We start from the raw sequence: 15,599 nt of genomic DNA, 5'->3' as shown, positions 1-15,599 counted from the left end.
GAAGAGAGAAAGTAACTGTCTCTTTTTGGTAATATTCAGGTCTTCAGGCCAGGTGATGTCGGGTGATGGTTGTTCTGGAAGCACTAACAGAACAGTAACTATTCCTGCTGGAGAAAACCAGATCAACCAAATTGCACTAAATCCAACTGGCACTTTCCTCTATGCAGCTTCTGGAAATGCAGTAAGGATGTGGGACCTTAAAAGGTACATAACTAAGGCAAAAGATAATATTCTCTTGATATTTACCAGAATATATTACAAAGATAGCACCAGGATGCTTCATGTTCATGAGGCAATATCAATGCCTTGGGCTGAACAAGCTCGTAGGTCAAAATCCAAGGGATTAATTTGTCCACACTATGGTTATTACTGACCCAATACAAGACATTCCGAAGTGATTGCCTAATCACTATTAGGCTGGGTCTTTGAATTAAACATTGACTTTTTAAATTAGTGGAAAAGAATAAAAACGGAGTTGAAATGTGAATTTTAAATGAAAAGCATACAACCTTGTTCGTTGGTCTGTCTTAACTCCCCAGTCGTTTCCCCTGCTTTCCTTCATTCCTTCTCTCCTTTCCCTGCTCCCCATCCCTGCCTTCCCAACAGGTCAGCAAACTAAAATGTACATGATAGAGGGGGAAAAACTATAGAAGCAAATCAAATGGGGCTGTGAGATTGTGGAAATGGGTTTAAAAACCTTTTGACTCATTTTCTGCATTCCTTTCATCTCTCCTCCCTACTACCTCCAGGTCAGCAAAGCCTTCCCTTCAGAATAATGGTCATTGTGTTTGCACTGAGATAATCCCAGCCCCACACAACCCCGGGTCAGTTCTGAAACACAGCTCAGAACAAACACACATAGGTTGATACTACCAACCCTTACTGCCCGAATATTCACTCATGCCCCAATCATGCAATGAGTTATGTGTAGGAAGCGCCTTCTTTAAGTGAATGGTGCCCTCTGAGGAGCTCATTGTAGGATCAGAACTATAGCAGGCACTTTGCCTGGTAGTGAGAATCTGGAGGATCAGGCCTATATAGCAGCTACAGTGGAAAGAAGAGTCATTTTCTGTTCAGTCAAAATGAGTCAGGAGGCAAGCAGTTTGAAAATGGCACAAGTGAAAATACAGATTAGAGTAGCCCATCAGGGTACGGAGACTTGCATATTTACGGTAGTTACTGAAAAATGATTTTGCTAATGCCTGCATTCAGACTAGTAGTGGCTATCACCTAATGAGAGCAGCTGGATTTACATAATATATGGTAATTGAAAATAACCAGACAGTAGTTATGCAAATCAGAATACAGACACCCAGAAATAGTCAGAAAGCAAGGACTAGCTAAAGTGGAGATAATTGCCTGTAGTTAGAATCATCTGACATAAAAGTAGATTTTTCAAACAAGCTACGCATGTATTTATTTACATTTACCATGATTGGGTATGCTTGTTGGGTGAATTTCCATGTGTGGTGGGGGTGGGAAGGTGGAGAAGACATCTGGAAACCTTGTGAAGAAAAGAGCAAAAACGCAGAAAATCCATTTGGCCAGAAACTGTGCTATAAAACTCTACAAATAGATCATATTTTTCAGCATATCCAATGGAAGTAATAAACCCCCAAATCCCCACGGGGTCACACACTTTTGAAAATGGAGCTGCATACTCTCTGCATCCAAGTTTAAAGCTGGTTAAAAATTAAGAATATTCTTCATCACATTACCCCCACCTCGCATTCACTCCTTTTCTTCTTCTTAAAGATTCCAGTCTACAGGAAAGTTAACTGGTCACCTAGGTCCTGTCATGTGCCTTACTGTAGACCGCATTTCCAATGGACAAGATCTTATCATCACTGGCTCAAAGGATCACTATATAAAGGTAATACATCTTAGTATTAACATTTTCTCCTTTACTGTATTTTCACTTGACCAGTAGGGGCAGGGTTTATGATTAGTGTTACTTTCATTTTCTACCTTCCTCTCCCAACATTCCAAAAAATGGCAGCCCAGATGGAAAATCGTATATCATGTAATGCATATTAATATGTTTATTAATAATACCAATTTTATAGTACTTTCCATCTAACGATGGCCCCATCTCAAAAAGTATAAAGCAGAAACAATTTGTTGAAGGGCAACAGCAATTTTTAGACTCAGGGAAAGACTTCCTTATCAAGAGAAAGTAAAATATTAGGGCAATATCAAAAGTGAGAAGATGAATAAGTAGTGACATAATAGATATACACAAAATATTGAACTGTGTACAGAGGTTAAATCATAGAATCATAGAATATCAGGGTTTGAAGGGACCTCAGGAGGTCATCTAGTCCAACCCTCTGCTCAAAGCAGGACCAATCCCCAACTAAATCATCTCAGCCAGGGTTTTGTCAAGCCTGACCTTAAAAACTTCAAAGGAAGAAGATTCCACCACCTCCTTCAAATAACAGACCATTCAGGAACTCTCTTCCTGATGCACTGAATGATGCAGGGATCCTGAGGAGAAAATAGCATGTGATCATGTAATTAAATACTGTACATTATGCACGCCCAGACAGAGGCAGAATTAAGGTTATGCAGGCAACGTTAATTCTAGTATTTTCTAAATTTTGAGTGCCTGACTTGGCCACCCAAATAGTTTCCTTTTAATGTCATTGCATTTGTATTGTAATTTGTTGTCAAATTAAGCTGGAAAAAAGCCAACAGGTAAATCCCATTTAATTTAGTGGGGAAGATTGTTATTCTCTTAAAGGGAGATTCTAAAATATGGATGTAAACTTAATTTATTTCAGTGGCTTGATGTGTATTAAAATACTAAGAACAGAATATACCACTGAAGTGAATGTAATCTTTAGATGAAATTAGCCTTACATGTCTTTGAGACAGATGCAACTGTTCCATGAATTTCTAATTGAATGCCATGCATAATGACTTTTTTAAAAAAAAAAAAACCCCAAACCTTTAATTCATTTCAGCTTTTTTTTTTGTTTGTTTGTTTTTTACATTGCCAAGTAATCAATTTTTCTTACTGTCAAGTTTATTTATTGTAAAGTGCTATTAAGGTAACTAAGTTGCATGACACAGAGCTTATTTGAATGGAGCTAGTGGTCTGTTATTTGAAGAGCCTGCATTCTGGGGCCCAGTTCTCCGAGAACTGGGAAGGAGAAAGGTACATGTGGCTCAGAGGAGACATCAATACTTAAAGGGACAGAACACTTACAGAAACAAAATTTTCTGGAAATTACCACCTCTTCCTACAACTATCCACCTCTCAACTACAAGACAGTGCTTCCACCCGTCTGCTCCTCATACTGCTGCATGCTCCTTCCCTGAGCAATCAGAAATTACTAACAGGCTGTCTGTGAAGATACAAAGGCTGAGAGGAGAGATGTTCCTCTGCTACAAAGCAAATAAATACTGGGCGTTGGTTATGTATTTGGACATATTTTTATAATACAATTAGAAGATTTATCCATTGATCTCCTAGTGAGTTAGCACTTTTGTATAATTCCCACTTGCAGTGAATTCAGTGAAGCTCTGCTACATTAATTGAGTGGGGCTCTGCCACATAATTTGTGCTCTCCATGGTACCCTGGGTCTTGCCCATAAGGAATGAAACTCTCCAGCTCTTTCCCAAGTTTCTTCCTATAAATCATTCATGGTGGGTATGTCTACCCTGCAGTGCAAGCCCAGATTCAAACTCAGGCTCAAGCCTAACCCCTCCTTCTGTCTACATACAAATGATGCCAACTGAGGGTTTGGCTCAAGAGTCACAGATCCATGGGAGTGGAGGGGCTGAGCCTGAATCAAGCTGGGACCCATGGTTCAAGCTCTATTGCTTTGCAGTTTAGACACAGTCTCAGTGGACTCTTGCTCTGGAAGTTCACCAAAGGGATTCCTCAATCCCACGGGCCAACTTTCTTTGTCCTGTGGACAATCAAGTTTGTTGGACAGTCCAAGTTTCCCTCACTGCACCACAAACAAAAGGCTAGAGCAGCTACGTTTTGGAGGGCACTAAGACTGGGGTATAGATGGTTGGACTCAGGCCTGCATGAGTCCAACCTTTAAGGTAGGTATTGGAACCCGAACAATTACAAAATGAGTGTAGATGCTCAAGCCTAGATTAACAAACTCAGGGTCTGCTAACTCGAGTTTTGCTAAACCTGAGCTTACATTACATTATCCCTGAATATATTCACGATAGCTACATGGTAGAGGTGAAATGAGTTCTCTGATTTATTTTGTTAATTGCTTGCCAAGAGAAAATAGCATATCTGAATATTTATTGCTATTCTTGTTCCAGATGTTTGATGTAACTGAAGGGGCTCTTGGAACTGTTAGTCCAACGCACAATTTTGAACCACCTCATTATGATGGGATTGAAGCACTTATTATCATTGGAGACACCCTTTTTAGTGGGTCCAGAGATAACGGAATAAAGAAATGGGATCTAGCTCAAAAAGACCTGCTTCAGGTAATGTAAAATCAGGTGGATGATCTGATAATTGTGCTGTAGTACTTTTGTGTGTATTTCATACTTTATAAATGAACACTCAATTTGTGCTCAACCAGTCACTACCTACTTTGCTGCTGCTATTTTTAATTTGTTAGGTAAGTATATTGGGCAAATGGACTGGACTTGCGGAGCTGCTCTTTGTACTAGGAACACCATTGCTTTCCCATTGCTGTAGTTGAAGTGGAATGTCAGAAGACTGACCGTGAAGAGGTTTGTACTCCATTAGTAGAGCACAGAACATGTACGTTAATTGGTTGGCTTCAAGAGAATTGTTATAAACACATGAAATTACATCCTCATGGAATATTCATCTTAACCCTCTTGTGGTCTGAATTGGTTTATTAACATCAGTATTGTGGGCAGTGTGGAGAATATTGAATTGAGGAGTAATTTGTGAACAAAATTTTTAGTGTTTCCTAAGTAACAATTGTTATAAATCGGGTTTCAGAGCATTTTCATTGTATACCCTTGGTTTTACTTACAACTTCCAAAAACATTCTTTTTGTCTGAAAAGTTTTCTTACGTGGTCTCAACTGAAAAGTGCATACATATGTATGTGTGTGTAAAATTATAGCTATAATGTTTCAAAACATCTCTTTAGCTACATGTGTCTAGAAAAATATGTTTTTCACTCTTAAAAAAATTGTCATTTATTTTCAATAGGATTAGGTTAAAAACAATAGAACTTTGAAGTGTAGCTTAAATGATTTTCAGTCTGGAGTATCTCCACAATCAAACTAAAAAAACGTTGCTTGGACAATAATTCTGAAAGTCATTGGAAAAATTAACCTCTGATCATGCTCAGTGGGTACTTGGTAGGATTTGTAGCAGAGCCTAACAACATCTTGGTTTGGTTTTGATTTTTTCCTATGACATATTGCACATTCTTTGACAGACCTTTATTTAAAACATTTTGAGTGAGGTTCTGTTCTGCAGCACAGAACTGAGAGCCTCAGGGCTAAGGCAGCTTTAAGCTACCTTTTGAGACTTCCTGATTCTGGGCGGCTTCAGGGGCTGGAGAAGCCACTGACATTAGTGGATGCCTGTCTAAACCTCCCTGGGCTGCTGTATGGGCTGCAGCTCCACAAGACTCTGCTCCTATCGCAGGGCTTGAGGGAGTCCTTGAGATGAGACAAAATTGTTTAGGCAAGTCAAAACTAAAGAAGATGTGAAAAGCCGCAAATCTTATAAAAAGAAATGCTTGTTTTACATAGTGCACCATTCGTCCGTGGAACTGATTGCCACTAGATCTCATTCATGCCAAGTGCTTTGCAGAGCTTAGCAATTCTTGAAAAAGTATTGGACGTCTATATAGGTATTGAAAACATCCACAGTTGTATCCGTAAGGGTTAAAATAAACAGAAGTTATTCCTTCAGGGCATAAGAGAACCACTAACTGATGAGGTTAAGAAGAAACTTCCTGTGTGGGCAGATTATTTTATAATTGTGTCTTACATGTTTTTTGTGCCTTTCTATGAAATCACTGGTCAGATCTGGAATGGCTATTTCTATTTTCCTATGTTATGCAGTCTTAAGGTTGCACAGTTAAAATAGGAGTTAAAGTACAGAAATTCAGATTCCCACAATAACGTGTATTCAGCCATGTTTGTACGTATGTACATCCATATATTTTATAGCATACATTTTACTATATAAATAAAAAATATATTAAGCTATACATTTAACAACAAAAATGGGTAGAATAGGAACAAAAATATTATATATGCATAATGTGAGCAAATTAATGTTGAGAATCATAACTTTTACATTTCCAGACTCATTAAAATATTGTGGAATATGAACTTTGCACTGATATATGTGTTCACATATATAATTACGTTAATGTTTGTAACAGTACATAGTGCACTCTTTCTCTATACTATAGTGATTTACTATATAATGAACTGGATGTATTCCAGTATACCAAAGGCAATATATTTTAGGTTTTCTCATATAGTATATATATTTTGTTGTTTTATGCTCTATCATTAGTACGTATCCTGTTATCTTTATAATTTAATTGTTAAAAAATTCAGAACAGGATGACAGAGCTCAAAAATGGTTAACCTTAACTTCTAGTTTTTTCCACAAATACTGCTTCAGAATATGTCATGCGTTTATCTGCAAATGTGATATGAAGGCATTGGGTTTAGTGACACAGTTGTACTGAATTTTAAAGTAAGAAATGAAAAGAATTGATGTTGCTTTTGAATGCCTAAATATATTCAGAAAACAGTCGGAGACATTTTAGAAAGCAGTATGAGCCTGGACACTTAATCTTAGAGGTTACTTATGCTTTCAGGTTTTTTGGTGGAGTCAGTAATATTTTGCTCTACCAAACTTCTCAGCCACTTGGGAGCTCTGTAAATACGTTTAGCAATAATTTTATAACCTGATGGCGTATATTGTATTATATAACCTTTTCTGGCAATAAAAACACCTGGTTTGTAATGCTGTACGTAGTCTCATTGTGTACTACATGTTTTAGCTCTGCTCTTGACTGTTTTTGGCATGACTGTTCCAGAGGGGGAGAAAAGTGGAGTCAGGAGCCAAAGCTAAAGTTGCTATAAAATGTAATGGTGTTGGAAGTTATGGCCCAGTCCTGTTCCCATGAAAGTCAATGGGAGCAGGCTTGGGCCATTAGTTCACTGCTCTTGGTCTCAAATGAATGTTATTGGCATCCTGTTTGGGTACCTTTTTGCTTTCTGAATCAGCAGTGTCTCTCCTCAATTAAGGAAGAATGTGTTTTTAATAAGTGTTCCTCAAATCTATTTATAATGCATAGGAGGGAATGGGGAACAGAGGAGAGGGGATGAGCTTTAGACAAACAGTTTCACAGTTCCTTAACTATTTATATACAGCCGGTAAGCATCTTACACATTTGCAGCTTTAGGGGTAATTTTCTTTAGTCTGAAATGTTTCTGCTGTTCCACAATTTGTTTTATATGCTTATCAGTAAAATGCAGAACCTGAAAATTCAAATATACAATTATTCTGTATCTACAACTAATTTCTCTTGAAATTCAACACGTATGGGCTGAGCAGATAGATATCAGAGTCAGTACTGTGCATAGTGGGTTTTATTCCTGGTCTGCGATAACACTTAGCATTTCACACATTCAAAATTATGTACAAATGCTAACTAATTTTATTATATAAAAACTATGTGCGGTAGGAAAGCTTTATCGCTGTTTTGCAGAGAGAGAAAGTGAAGCAGAGAGATTGTGAAGTTTGCATGACCACATACCTAGTCTGTTGCAGAGCTGGGAAATTGGGATTAGAACTCGGAACTTCCTGATGCCTAAACCTGTGCTCATTCCTGTGCCCACTCTGCCTTATAGCACGATTTGTGTATCATTTGTTTTTCAGCAAGTTCCTAATGCACACAAGGACTGGGTGTGTGCTCTTGGACTGGTGCCTGGCTCCTCTGTTCTTCTCAGTGGCTGTAGAGGAGGTATTCTAAAGCTCTGGAATGTGGATACATTCATACCAGTAGGAGAAATGCGGGGACATGACAGTCCTATAAATGCTATCTGCACCAACTCCAGCCACATTTTTACAGCAGCAGAGTGAGTTTGTGTTCTAATGTTTTCCATACATACTACTTTCTCTTTCTTCATGTGTAACTCAAATTCTGCACAAACAAATTAATTCAAAGCACTCACAAGTGAGCTGAGTCACTTCACAGTAAAAGCAGAAAGACAAGGTCCACGCTTCAAATTGCTTACATTCTATGTAATACATTATGTCAGGTTTCAGAGTAGCAGCCGTGTTAGTCTGTATTCGCGAAAAGAAAAGGAGTACTTGTGGCACCTTAGAGACTAACCGATTTATTTGAGCATAAGCTTTCGTGAGCTACAGCTCACTTCATTGGATGCATTCAGTGGAAAATACATTGGGGAGATTTATATACATAGAGAAGATGAAACAATGGGTGTTACCATACACACTGTAACCAGAGTGATCACTTAAGGTGAGCTATTACCAGCAAGAGAGCGGGGGTGGGGGGGAACCTTTTGTAGTGATAATCAAGGTGGGCCATTTCCAGCAGTTGACAAGAACGTCTGAGGAACAGTGGGGGGGGGGGGGGGGGATAAACAAGGGGAAATAGTTTTACTTTGTGTAATGACCCATCCACTCCCAGTCTCTATTCAAGCCTAAGTTAATTGTATCCAGTTTGCAAATTAATTCCAATTCAGCCGTCTCTCATTGGAGTCTGTTTTTGAAGTTTTTTTTGTTGAAGTATTGCCACTTTTAAGTCTGTAATCGAGTGACCAGAGAGATTGAAGTGTTCTCCAACTGGTTTTTGAATGTTATTATTCTTGATGTCTGATTTGTGTCCATTTATTCTTTTACGTAGAGACTGTCCAGTTTGACCAGTGTACATGACAGAGGGGCATTGCTGGCACATGATGGCATATATCACATTGGTAGATGTGCAGGTGAACGAGCCTCTGATATTGTGGCTGATGTGATTAGGCTCTATGATGGTGTCCCCTGAATAGATATGTCGACACAGTTGGCAACAGGCTTTGTTGGGCCTGTCCAACCCCTCAGACAAACACCTACAAGATCTCTATCTCTATTGCATTCTTACAACTACAATACCCACCTGCTGAAGTGAAGAAACAGATTGACAGAGCCTGAAGAGTACCCAGAAGTCACCTACTAAGGACAGGCTCAACAAAGAAAATAACAGAACGCCACTAGCCGTCACCTTCAGCCCCCAACTAAAACCTCTCCAACGCATCCTCAAGGATCTACAACCTATCCTGAAGGACGACCCATCACTCTCACAGATCTTGGGAGACAGGCCAGTCCTTGCTTACAGGCAGCCCCTCAACCTGAAGCAAATACTCACCAGCAACCACACACCACGCAACAGAACCGCTAACCCGGGAACCTATCCTTGCAACAAAGCCCGTTGCCAACTGTGTCGACATATCTATTCAGGGGACACCATCATAGGGCCTAATCACATCAGCCACAATATCAGAGACTCGTTCACCTGCACATCTACCAATGTGATATATGCCATCATGTGCCAGCAATGCCCCTCTGCCATGTATATTGGCCAAACTGGACAGTCTCTACGTAAAAGAATAAATGGACAAATCAGACGTCAAGAATTATAACATTCAAAAACCAGTTGGAGAACACGTCAATCTCTCTGGTCACTCGATTACAGACCTAAAAGTGGCAAAAAAACTTCAAAAACAGACTCCAACAAGAGACGGCTGAATTGGAATTAATTTGCAAACTGGATACAATTAACTTAGGCTTGAATAGAGACTGGGAGTGGATGGGTCATTACACCAAGTAAAACTATTTCCCCATGTTTATCCCCCCCCCCCCCCCACTGATCCTCAGACGTTCTTGTCAACTGCTGGAAATGGCCCACCTTGATTATCACTACAAAAGGTGTCTCTCCCCCCCCCCCCCCCCCCCCCGCTGGTAATAGTTCACCTTAAGTGATCACTTCGGTTACAGTGTGTATGATAACATCCATTGTTTCATGTTCTCTATGTATATAAATCTCCCCACTGTATTTTCCACTGAATGCATCTGATGAAGTGAGCTGTAGCTCATGAAAGCTTATGCTCATATCAAATAAATTTATTAGTCGCTAAGGTACCACAAGTACTCCTTTTCTTTTTGTAAAAGATTATGGAGACCTCGGGCCATCCACTGCTAGAATATGGCATCAGAACATTCCTATAGACCAGGAGACAACCCAAAATGTCATGCTTTTGTAATGTGAACACACAGTATCTGTGCTAAGCAGAAACTCCGAATATGGCAACTTCTTACTGTCCTCCTTTAATGTCTTAACGTGAATATTCTAGTGAGTAGTGCATCATTAGGTAGAAGTGAGAAATGTCAATGATTAGTGACAAAAGGTCAGATCTTCCCATTGCACTCCCAGTATCTAAGAGCCTGAGATAGAAAGATAGGCATGTTTAGGTAGAAGCAGCATAGATGGAATCATTACTCTTGTGGAAAAATCAAACATACTGGAGACACTATAAACAAGAAAAGTATCTAATTCTAGAGAAAATGCAGGCATTTGCATCAGAGCCTAGGCAGACAGTAACTAAGGTGAGCACAGGGCCTGCCAAGGCCAAATTGTTAAACTCTGATGCTATTTACTGAGGCACCCAACTTTAAGAAATACTGAGCTGCCACAGCTCATTGATTGGGAGCTGCCAGTGCTCTGCGTTTATGAAAATCAGGCCACGTATATTAGGTGCCTAAATATGGGTGTAGGTGTCTCATTGTATGTATTTATGTTTGAAAATGTTGGCTATATACCTTTTGAAATGTATATCATACATAAATCTGATATTTGTATGTTTATTTAGATTTTAAATAATTAAAAATAGGCCTATCCCAGGCTCCAGGTACCCTTATGCCTTATTAATAACACGATAAAAGCCTAGGAGTGTTGTTAATTCCAACAGGGAGCCAGGTACCTGCAGAAATTTCTTTCTTTGTTGTGGGAAGCAAAGCCTTAGCTTTTGGCAAAAGCCCACTCCAACAGATGCCACACGTAGTATGCCCAAAAGGTCACCAAAGTTGGGCTATTTCAGGTCAGGGAAGGAGTAAGTTCCAGAGTTTAGATCCATGCCAGCTGACCCCAGCCTTATAAGGACAGGAATATATGCCTAAGATACAGTATGTGAGGTAAGCAAACAATTATTTAGTCAAGTAATAGATAAGTCAAGGAGATAGATAAAATCTGATAAATATTTACATCAGGTTCATATCTGTATTAATACATTTTTCACAGACTATATGGCTACTAACATAATTCAGATCTTTTCATTTTTCTCAAAAGGTGATATTGATATGTTATTTAACATGTGTTGCACATGTTGAAAGGAAAAAACATTTTAAAAAAACCCTGAATCGCTTTACAAGAAGTCTCCTCCATAAGGATTATGGCATAGAGCTCCAGAATTAGGGCCCTTCCCTATCCTGGGTGACTGAGCACCTTTTTATTTTGGCTGAAACTTCCTGAACTAAATTAGCTGGGATTTGGGCACTTAAATGGGTGCTTTGTCCTGGCCATTCAGGAAGAAAGATAAAATGCAATGTATATAGTTTTTAATTAGACCACAGCATTATTCACTTAGCATATCTAGGAATACCTGGCAATAAATCATGCAGTGCAAGTCATCATTTTTTCCTTAATCATTTCTACCTATTTGGGAGGGCTACCTTTGTCCTCCCACCTTCCCAACCTGGTCCCAGCCAGCCCACTGCTGGAACCCCACCGCTCTCCCTTCATATGATGGTAAAGAGGGAGGGTTATCTCTCCCTGCTGTACCAGGCGTTAGAAGCCACAGCTCTTTCCAGCTTCCTTAGGGAATGGCTCCCCCTAATCCCACTTCCAACTCCTATTTATCAGGGAACTGCATCCCCTCAGTAACAAGCGCCTGCTCTGGATACCTGCCACCAACTAAGTTGTGACATCTTGATGTAACCTTACCTACCTCATCAGGTCTCGGACATGCTGTGGGGAAGGTAAAAACACCCATCCTGCCTCTGCCAGTCTCGTAGTGAGGGAAGAATTCCTTCCCAGCCCCAAAACAAAAAGGAGACTAGCACAAGCCCAGAGCAGATCATAAATCCCAGTTCTCCTCTGATCCCATGGGTGGGACGAGGGGGGGGGGCTGCTGATCGGTAACTGAGAGAAATCCTTGTAGAATGTAGGGGTGTAAATATTCTCCCTCTCTCCCAGTGCATATGGTAGGTCAATGCCCCTACCTGGTCCCACCACTTCCTGTTCCCCTTGGCTACACTCAGGTAAATCCCCTTTTCTCTCAAATGTAGTAGGGACCCTTAAAGGAGCCCCATCCTCCTTTGCCTGCTGCCTTGCCAAAGCATCTCTGCATTCAGTTGTGGTGAGCACATTCTCACCACTTGGTTCCTCCTGTTTTCTCCTGGCCTGCTCCCCTTACCATGCCCCAATACTTTCCACTGCCTCTTAAAATAGCATGACATCTACCCAGTGCAGACTGAGCCCGTTTCATTCCCTTCAACTTAAGCAGGATTCAGCCTGTCATAACTATAAAAGGAAGGGTAACCACCTTTCTGTTTACAGTGCTGTAAAATTCCTCCTGGCCAGAAGCAAAACCCTTTCACCTGTCAAGGGTTAAGAAGCTAAGATAACCTTGCTGGCACCTGACCCAAAATGACCAATGAGGGGACAAGATACTTTCAAATCTGGAGTGGGGGGGGAACAAAAGGTTTGTCTGTCTGTGTGATGCTTTTGCCAGGAACAGATCAGGAATGCAGCCTTATAACTCCTGTTAAGTTAGAAAGTAATCTAGCTAGAAATGTGTTAGATTTCTTTTTGTTTAATGGCTGGTAAAATAAGCTGTGCTGGATGGAATGTATATTCCTGTTTTTGTATCTTTTTGTAACTTAAGGTTTTGCCTAGAGGGATTCTCTGTGTTTTGAATCTGATTACCCTGTAAGGTATTTACCATCCTGATTTTACAGAGGTGATTCTTTTACCTTTTCTTTAATTAAAATTCTTCTTTTAAGTACCTGATAGATTTTTCATTGTTCTTAAGATCCAAGGGTTTGGGTCTGTGTTCACCTGTACAAATTGGTGAGGACTCTTATCAAGCCTTCCCCAGGAAAGGGGGTGTAGGGCTTGGGGGGATATTTTGGGGGAAGACATCTCCAAGTGGGCTCTTTCCCTGTTCTTTGTTTAAAACGCTTGGTGTTGGCAGCATAGGGTTCAAGGACAAGGCAAAGTTTGTACCTTGGGGAAGTTTTTAGCCTAAGCTGGTAAGAATAAGCTTAGGGGGTCTTTCATGCAGGTCCCCACATCTTTACCCTAGAGTTCAGAGTGGGGAAGGAACCTTAACACAGCCCTTCACCTAAGCTATGGAACTTTTACAAGTTCAGGTGTTTTTCTAAAGTTAGGATTTAGTCAGCTCTTATAAATCTATTTTATGAATACTTTGGTACATTGGTTCCCAGACTCTGGTCTGTAGAGATCTGACTGTTCATATGTTCCAGTTTCCAGCTACTACTTTTTAATTAAAAGACTTCTAACTATAAAGGAAATACTATTCTAATGCTACTTTGCTATGTTAGTAATTTCTGTAGTTATGTCAGCAGTGTAGTGTGAAGTGCTGTGTTTGTACAGCACCTAGCACAATGTGGTCCTAGTCCACAACTGGAACTCCTAGGTGCCATGATAATACAAATAATAATAGTAACAATATGAATGGAAGAGAAGGTAGTCCATGCTGTGAAAAAGTTGAAGAACCCCTGCTGGTATACCTGAGATTAAGAATCTTATGCAGATGACAAATAGCTCTATTACTAAAGAGTTATGTTGGCCTTATTTCACGAGCAATATATTCCCGTATACAAAATACTTGAGTTAAGGAAATATCTGTCTTCAAACAAACAAACAAAAACCCGACCTGACACTGATCCTGGCTTGAGGCCATGCTTACATAAAGATCAAGAAATGTCTAGGACAAAAATATATATTTAAAACCAACTTGAAATAAATTGACAAGCTAAACATTTCCAGAAACTTGGTTTTTTTCTTTTTTCTCACTTTTTCTGTTTGATACCACAAATATTTTACAGTGATCGAACTGTGAGGATCTGGAAAGCTCGCAACCTGCTAGATGGACATATCTCTGATACTGGAGATGCAAATGAAGATATTGCCAGTAATTAAACATGAATTGAAATGATGGGCACAAATGAATACTGTGATAAAATGCTGTGTGTTCTTAGTGCACTTTGCTGTGCATTTACTGGGTAAACACTAACAACTGGAATAAACTGGAAAATGCAGCTGAACCCAACTGGTAAATATGTGTTGTATTCTACTAGCATTGATATCCTTAGAACACTTGCCCTGTATACTGTATTTAAAAATAGCCTATTGGTAATATACTTGAGTTTCCCTGATATATATATCTAATGGCTGGATTTGTGTGCATATATAACACTTGTAATTTAAACAAATTGGAAAGTAATCTGCTCTAATAACAGTCTCAAACCTGTAACCTGAAATACAAAACAAAATACTCTTGTACTTCACTTTCTCAGACATTCTGATGAGCTGATTTGTATCTTGGGATAACATGGGAATGATGCATACCGTACTAAGCCTTTAATTAAACTAGACCTTGGTTTGAGATTGTAAAAGGCTACCTATATTGATGTTATAAAAGCAGACTGAATAAAATATCTGAGAAAGTTGTTAGTGTGACAGATATTTTTGATATGACTGTTTCTGGCTAACAGTGAATGCTGTATGATTTGTGTTAATGTTAACATGTACTCTTTTTGACCAAAGTTGTGTAGCTGTGTATACTCTGTGCTCAGGACTAGAACTAAATTGCTGTTAAATTGTTATGTTTTAGTAGTGCTTTGCCTATATTCTGTAATGAACAGTATTCTTAATGTCATAATAGAAATATATCTTAATCTATTTTTCTTATGAACTTGTTTTTATCATCTCACATTTTCTTTTTAACAGCAATTTGTCATTCATTTTTATCTAATTTTATATGCTGCTAAAAATATTTCAGATGCACTATGTTTTGCAAACCTTGGCAGTGACTATGAGAACTGTACCATCGACATTTGGAAAAAGCTATGTAAATAGATGGATTGTAAAAAGAGAATATCTTATCTTGTGCCTATGTGGATTTTAAAATGTTGCAGAGTGTGAATATTGAAAGAGGATGTATAGTTTATCCAGCTGCTCCAAATATTAATTTGTAAATTCTGCAAGTTTTAAAAGGTTATGTAGATTAAAAAACAGTGTTTGGATTTTTTTTTTTTGGTGGAAAATATCAGCCTGTAAATTGTAGCTTATGGAGGTGATGCTTAAATAAACATGTGACTGTGAATTATTTCTCTGTGCATTTTTCACCATTCTGTCTGTAAAGAATGCATTGTTAGAGTACACTTCCTGACGCCAAAAATTTTACATGAAATAATGCATTTTTACTTTTTTTTTAATGCAATAGAACAATCTGATGAGTAAAATATTCCATAGATTCTACTTCTATATGGCTTCATTGTCCTAATTTCCCATTAT

General features: G+C 39.0%; 1 protein-coding gene across 12 annotated transcripts in view; it reads left to right on the top strand.

The window, feature by feature from the left end:
• KIF21A (kinesin family member 21A) overlaps positions 1-15,387 on the top strand; it is a 177,671-nt gene extending 162,284 nt beyond the window's left edge. For 7 of the 12 annotated variants that reach the window (XM_074942440.1, XM_074942433.1, XM_074942441.1 and 4 more), the window contains 5 exons: positions 40-204; positions 1,756-1,873; positions 4,295-4,465; positions 7,877-8,076; positions 14,129-15,387. In XM_074942440.1, the coding sequence (XP_074798541.1) occupies positions 40-204; positions 1,756-1,873; positions 4,295-4,465; positions 7,877-8,076; positions 14,129-14,222 (748 nt within the window). In that variant the 3' untranslated portion in view covers positions 14,223-15,387. The remainder of the gene's footprint in view (positions 1-39; positions 205-1,755; positions 1,874-4,294; positions 4,466-7,876; positions 8,077-14,128) is intronic. The other 5 variants (XM_074942437.1, XM_074942436.1, XM_074942442.1 and 2 more) reach the window with 1 other exon arrangement.
• The last annotated feature ends 212 nt before the right edge of the window (positions 15,388-15,599 follow it).

Source organism: Natator depressus, chromosome 1 (genome assembly GCF_965152275.1).
Source record: "Natator depressus isolate rNatDep1 chromosome 1, rNatDep2.hap1, whole genome shotgun sequence".
NCBI lineage: Eukaryota > Metazoa > Chordata > Testudines > Cheloniidae > Natator > Natator depressus.
The sequence above is the reverse complement of the archived record's forward strand: the minus strand, read 5'-3'. Positions and strand labels throughout refer to the sequence as shown.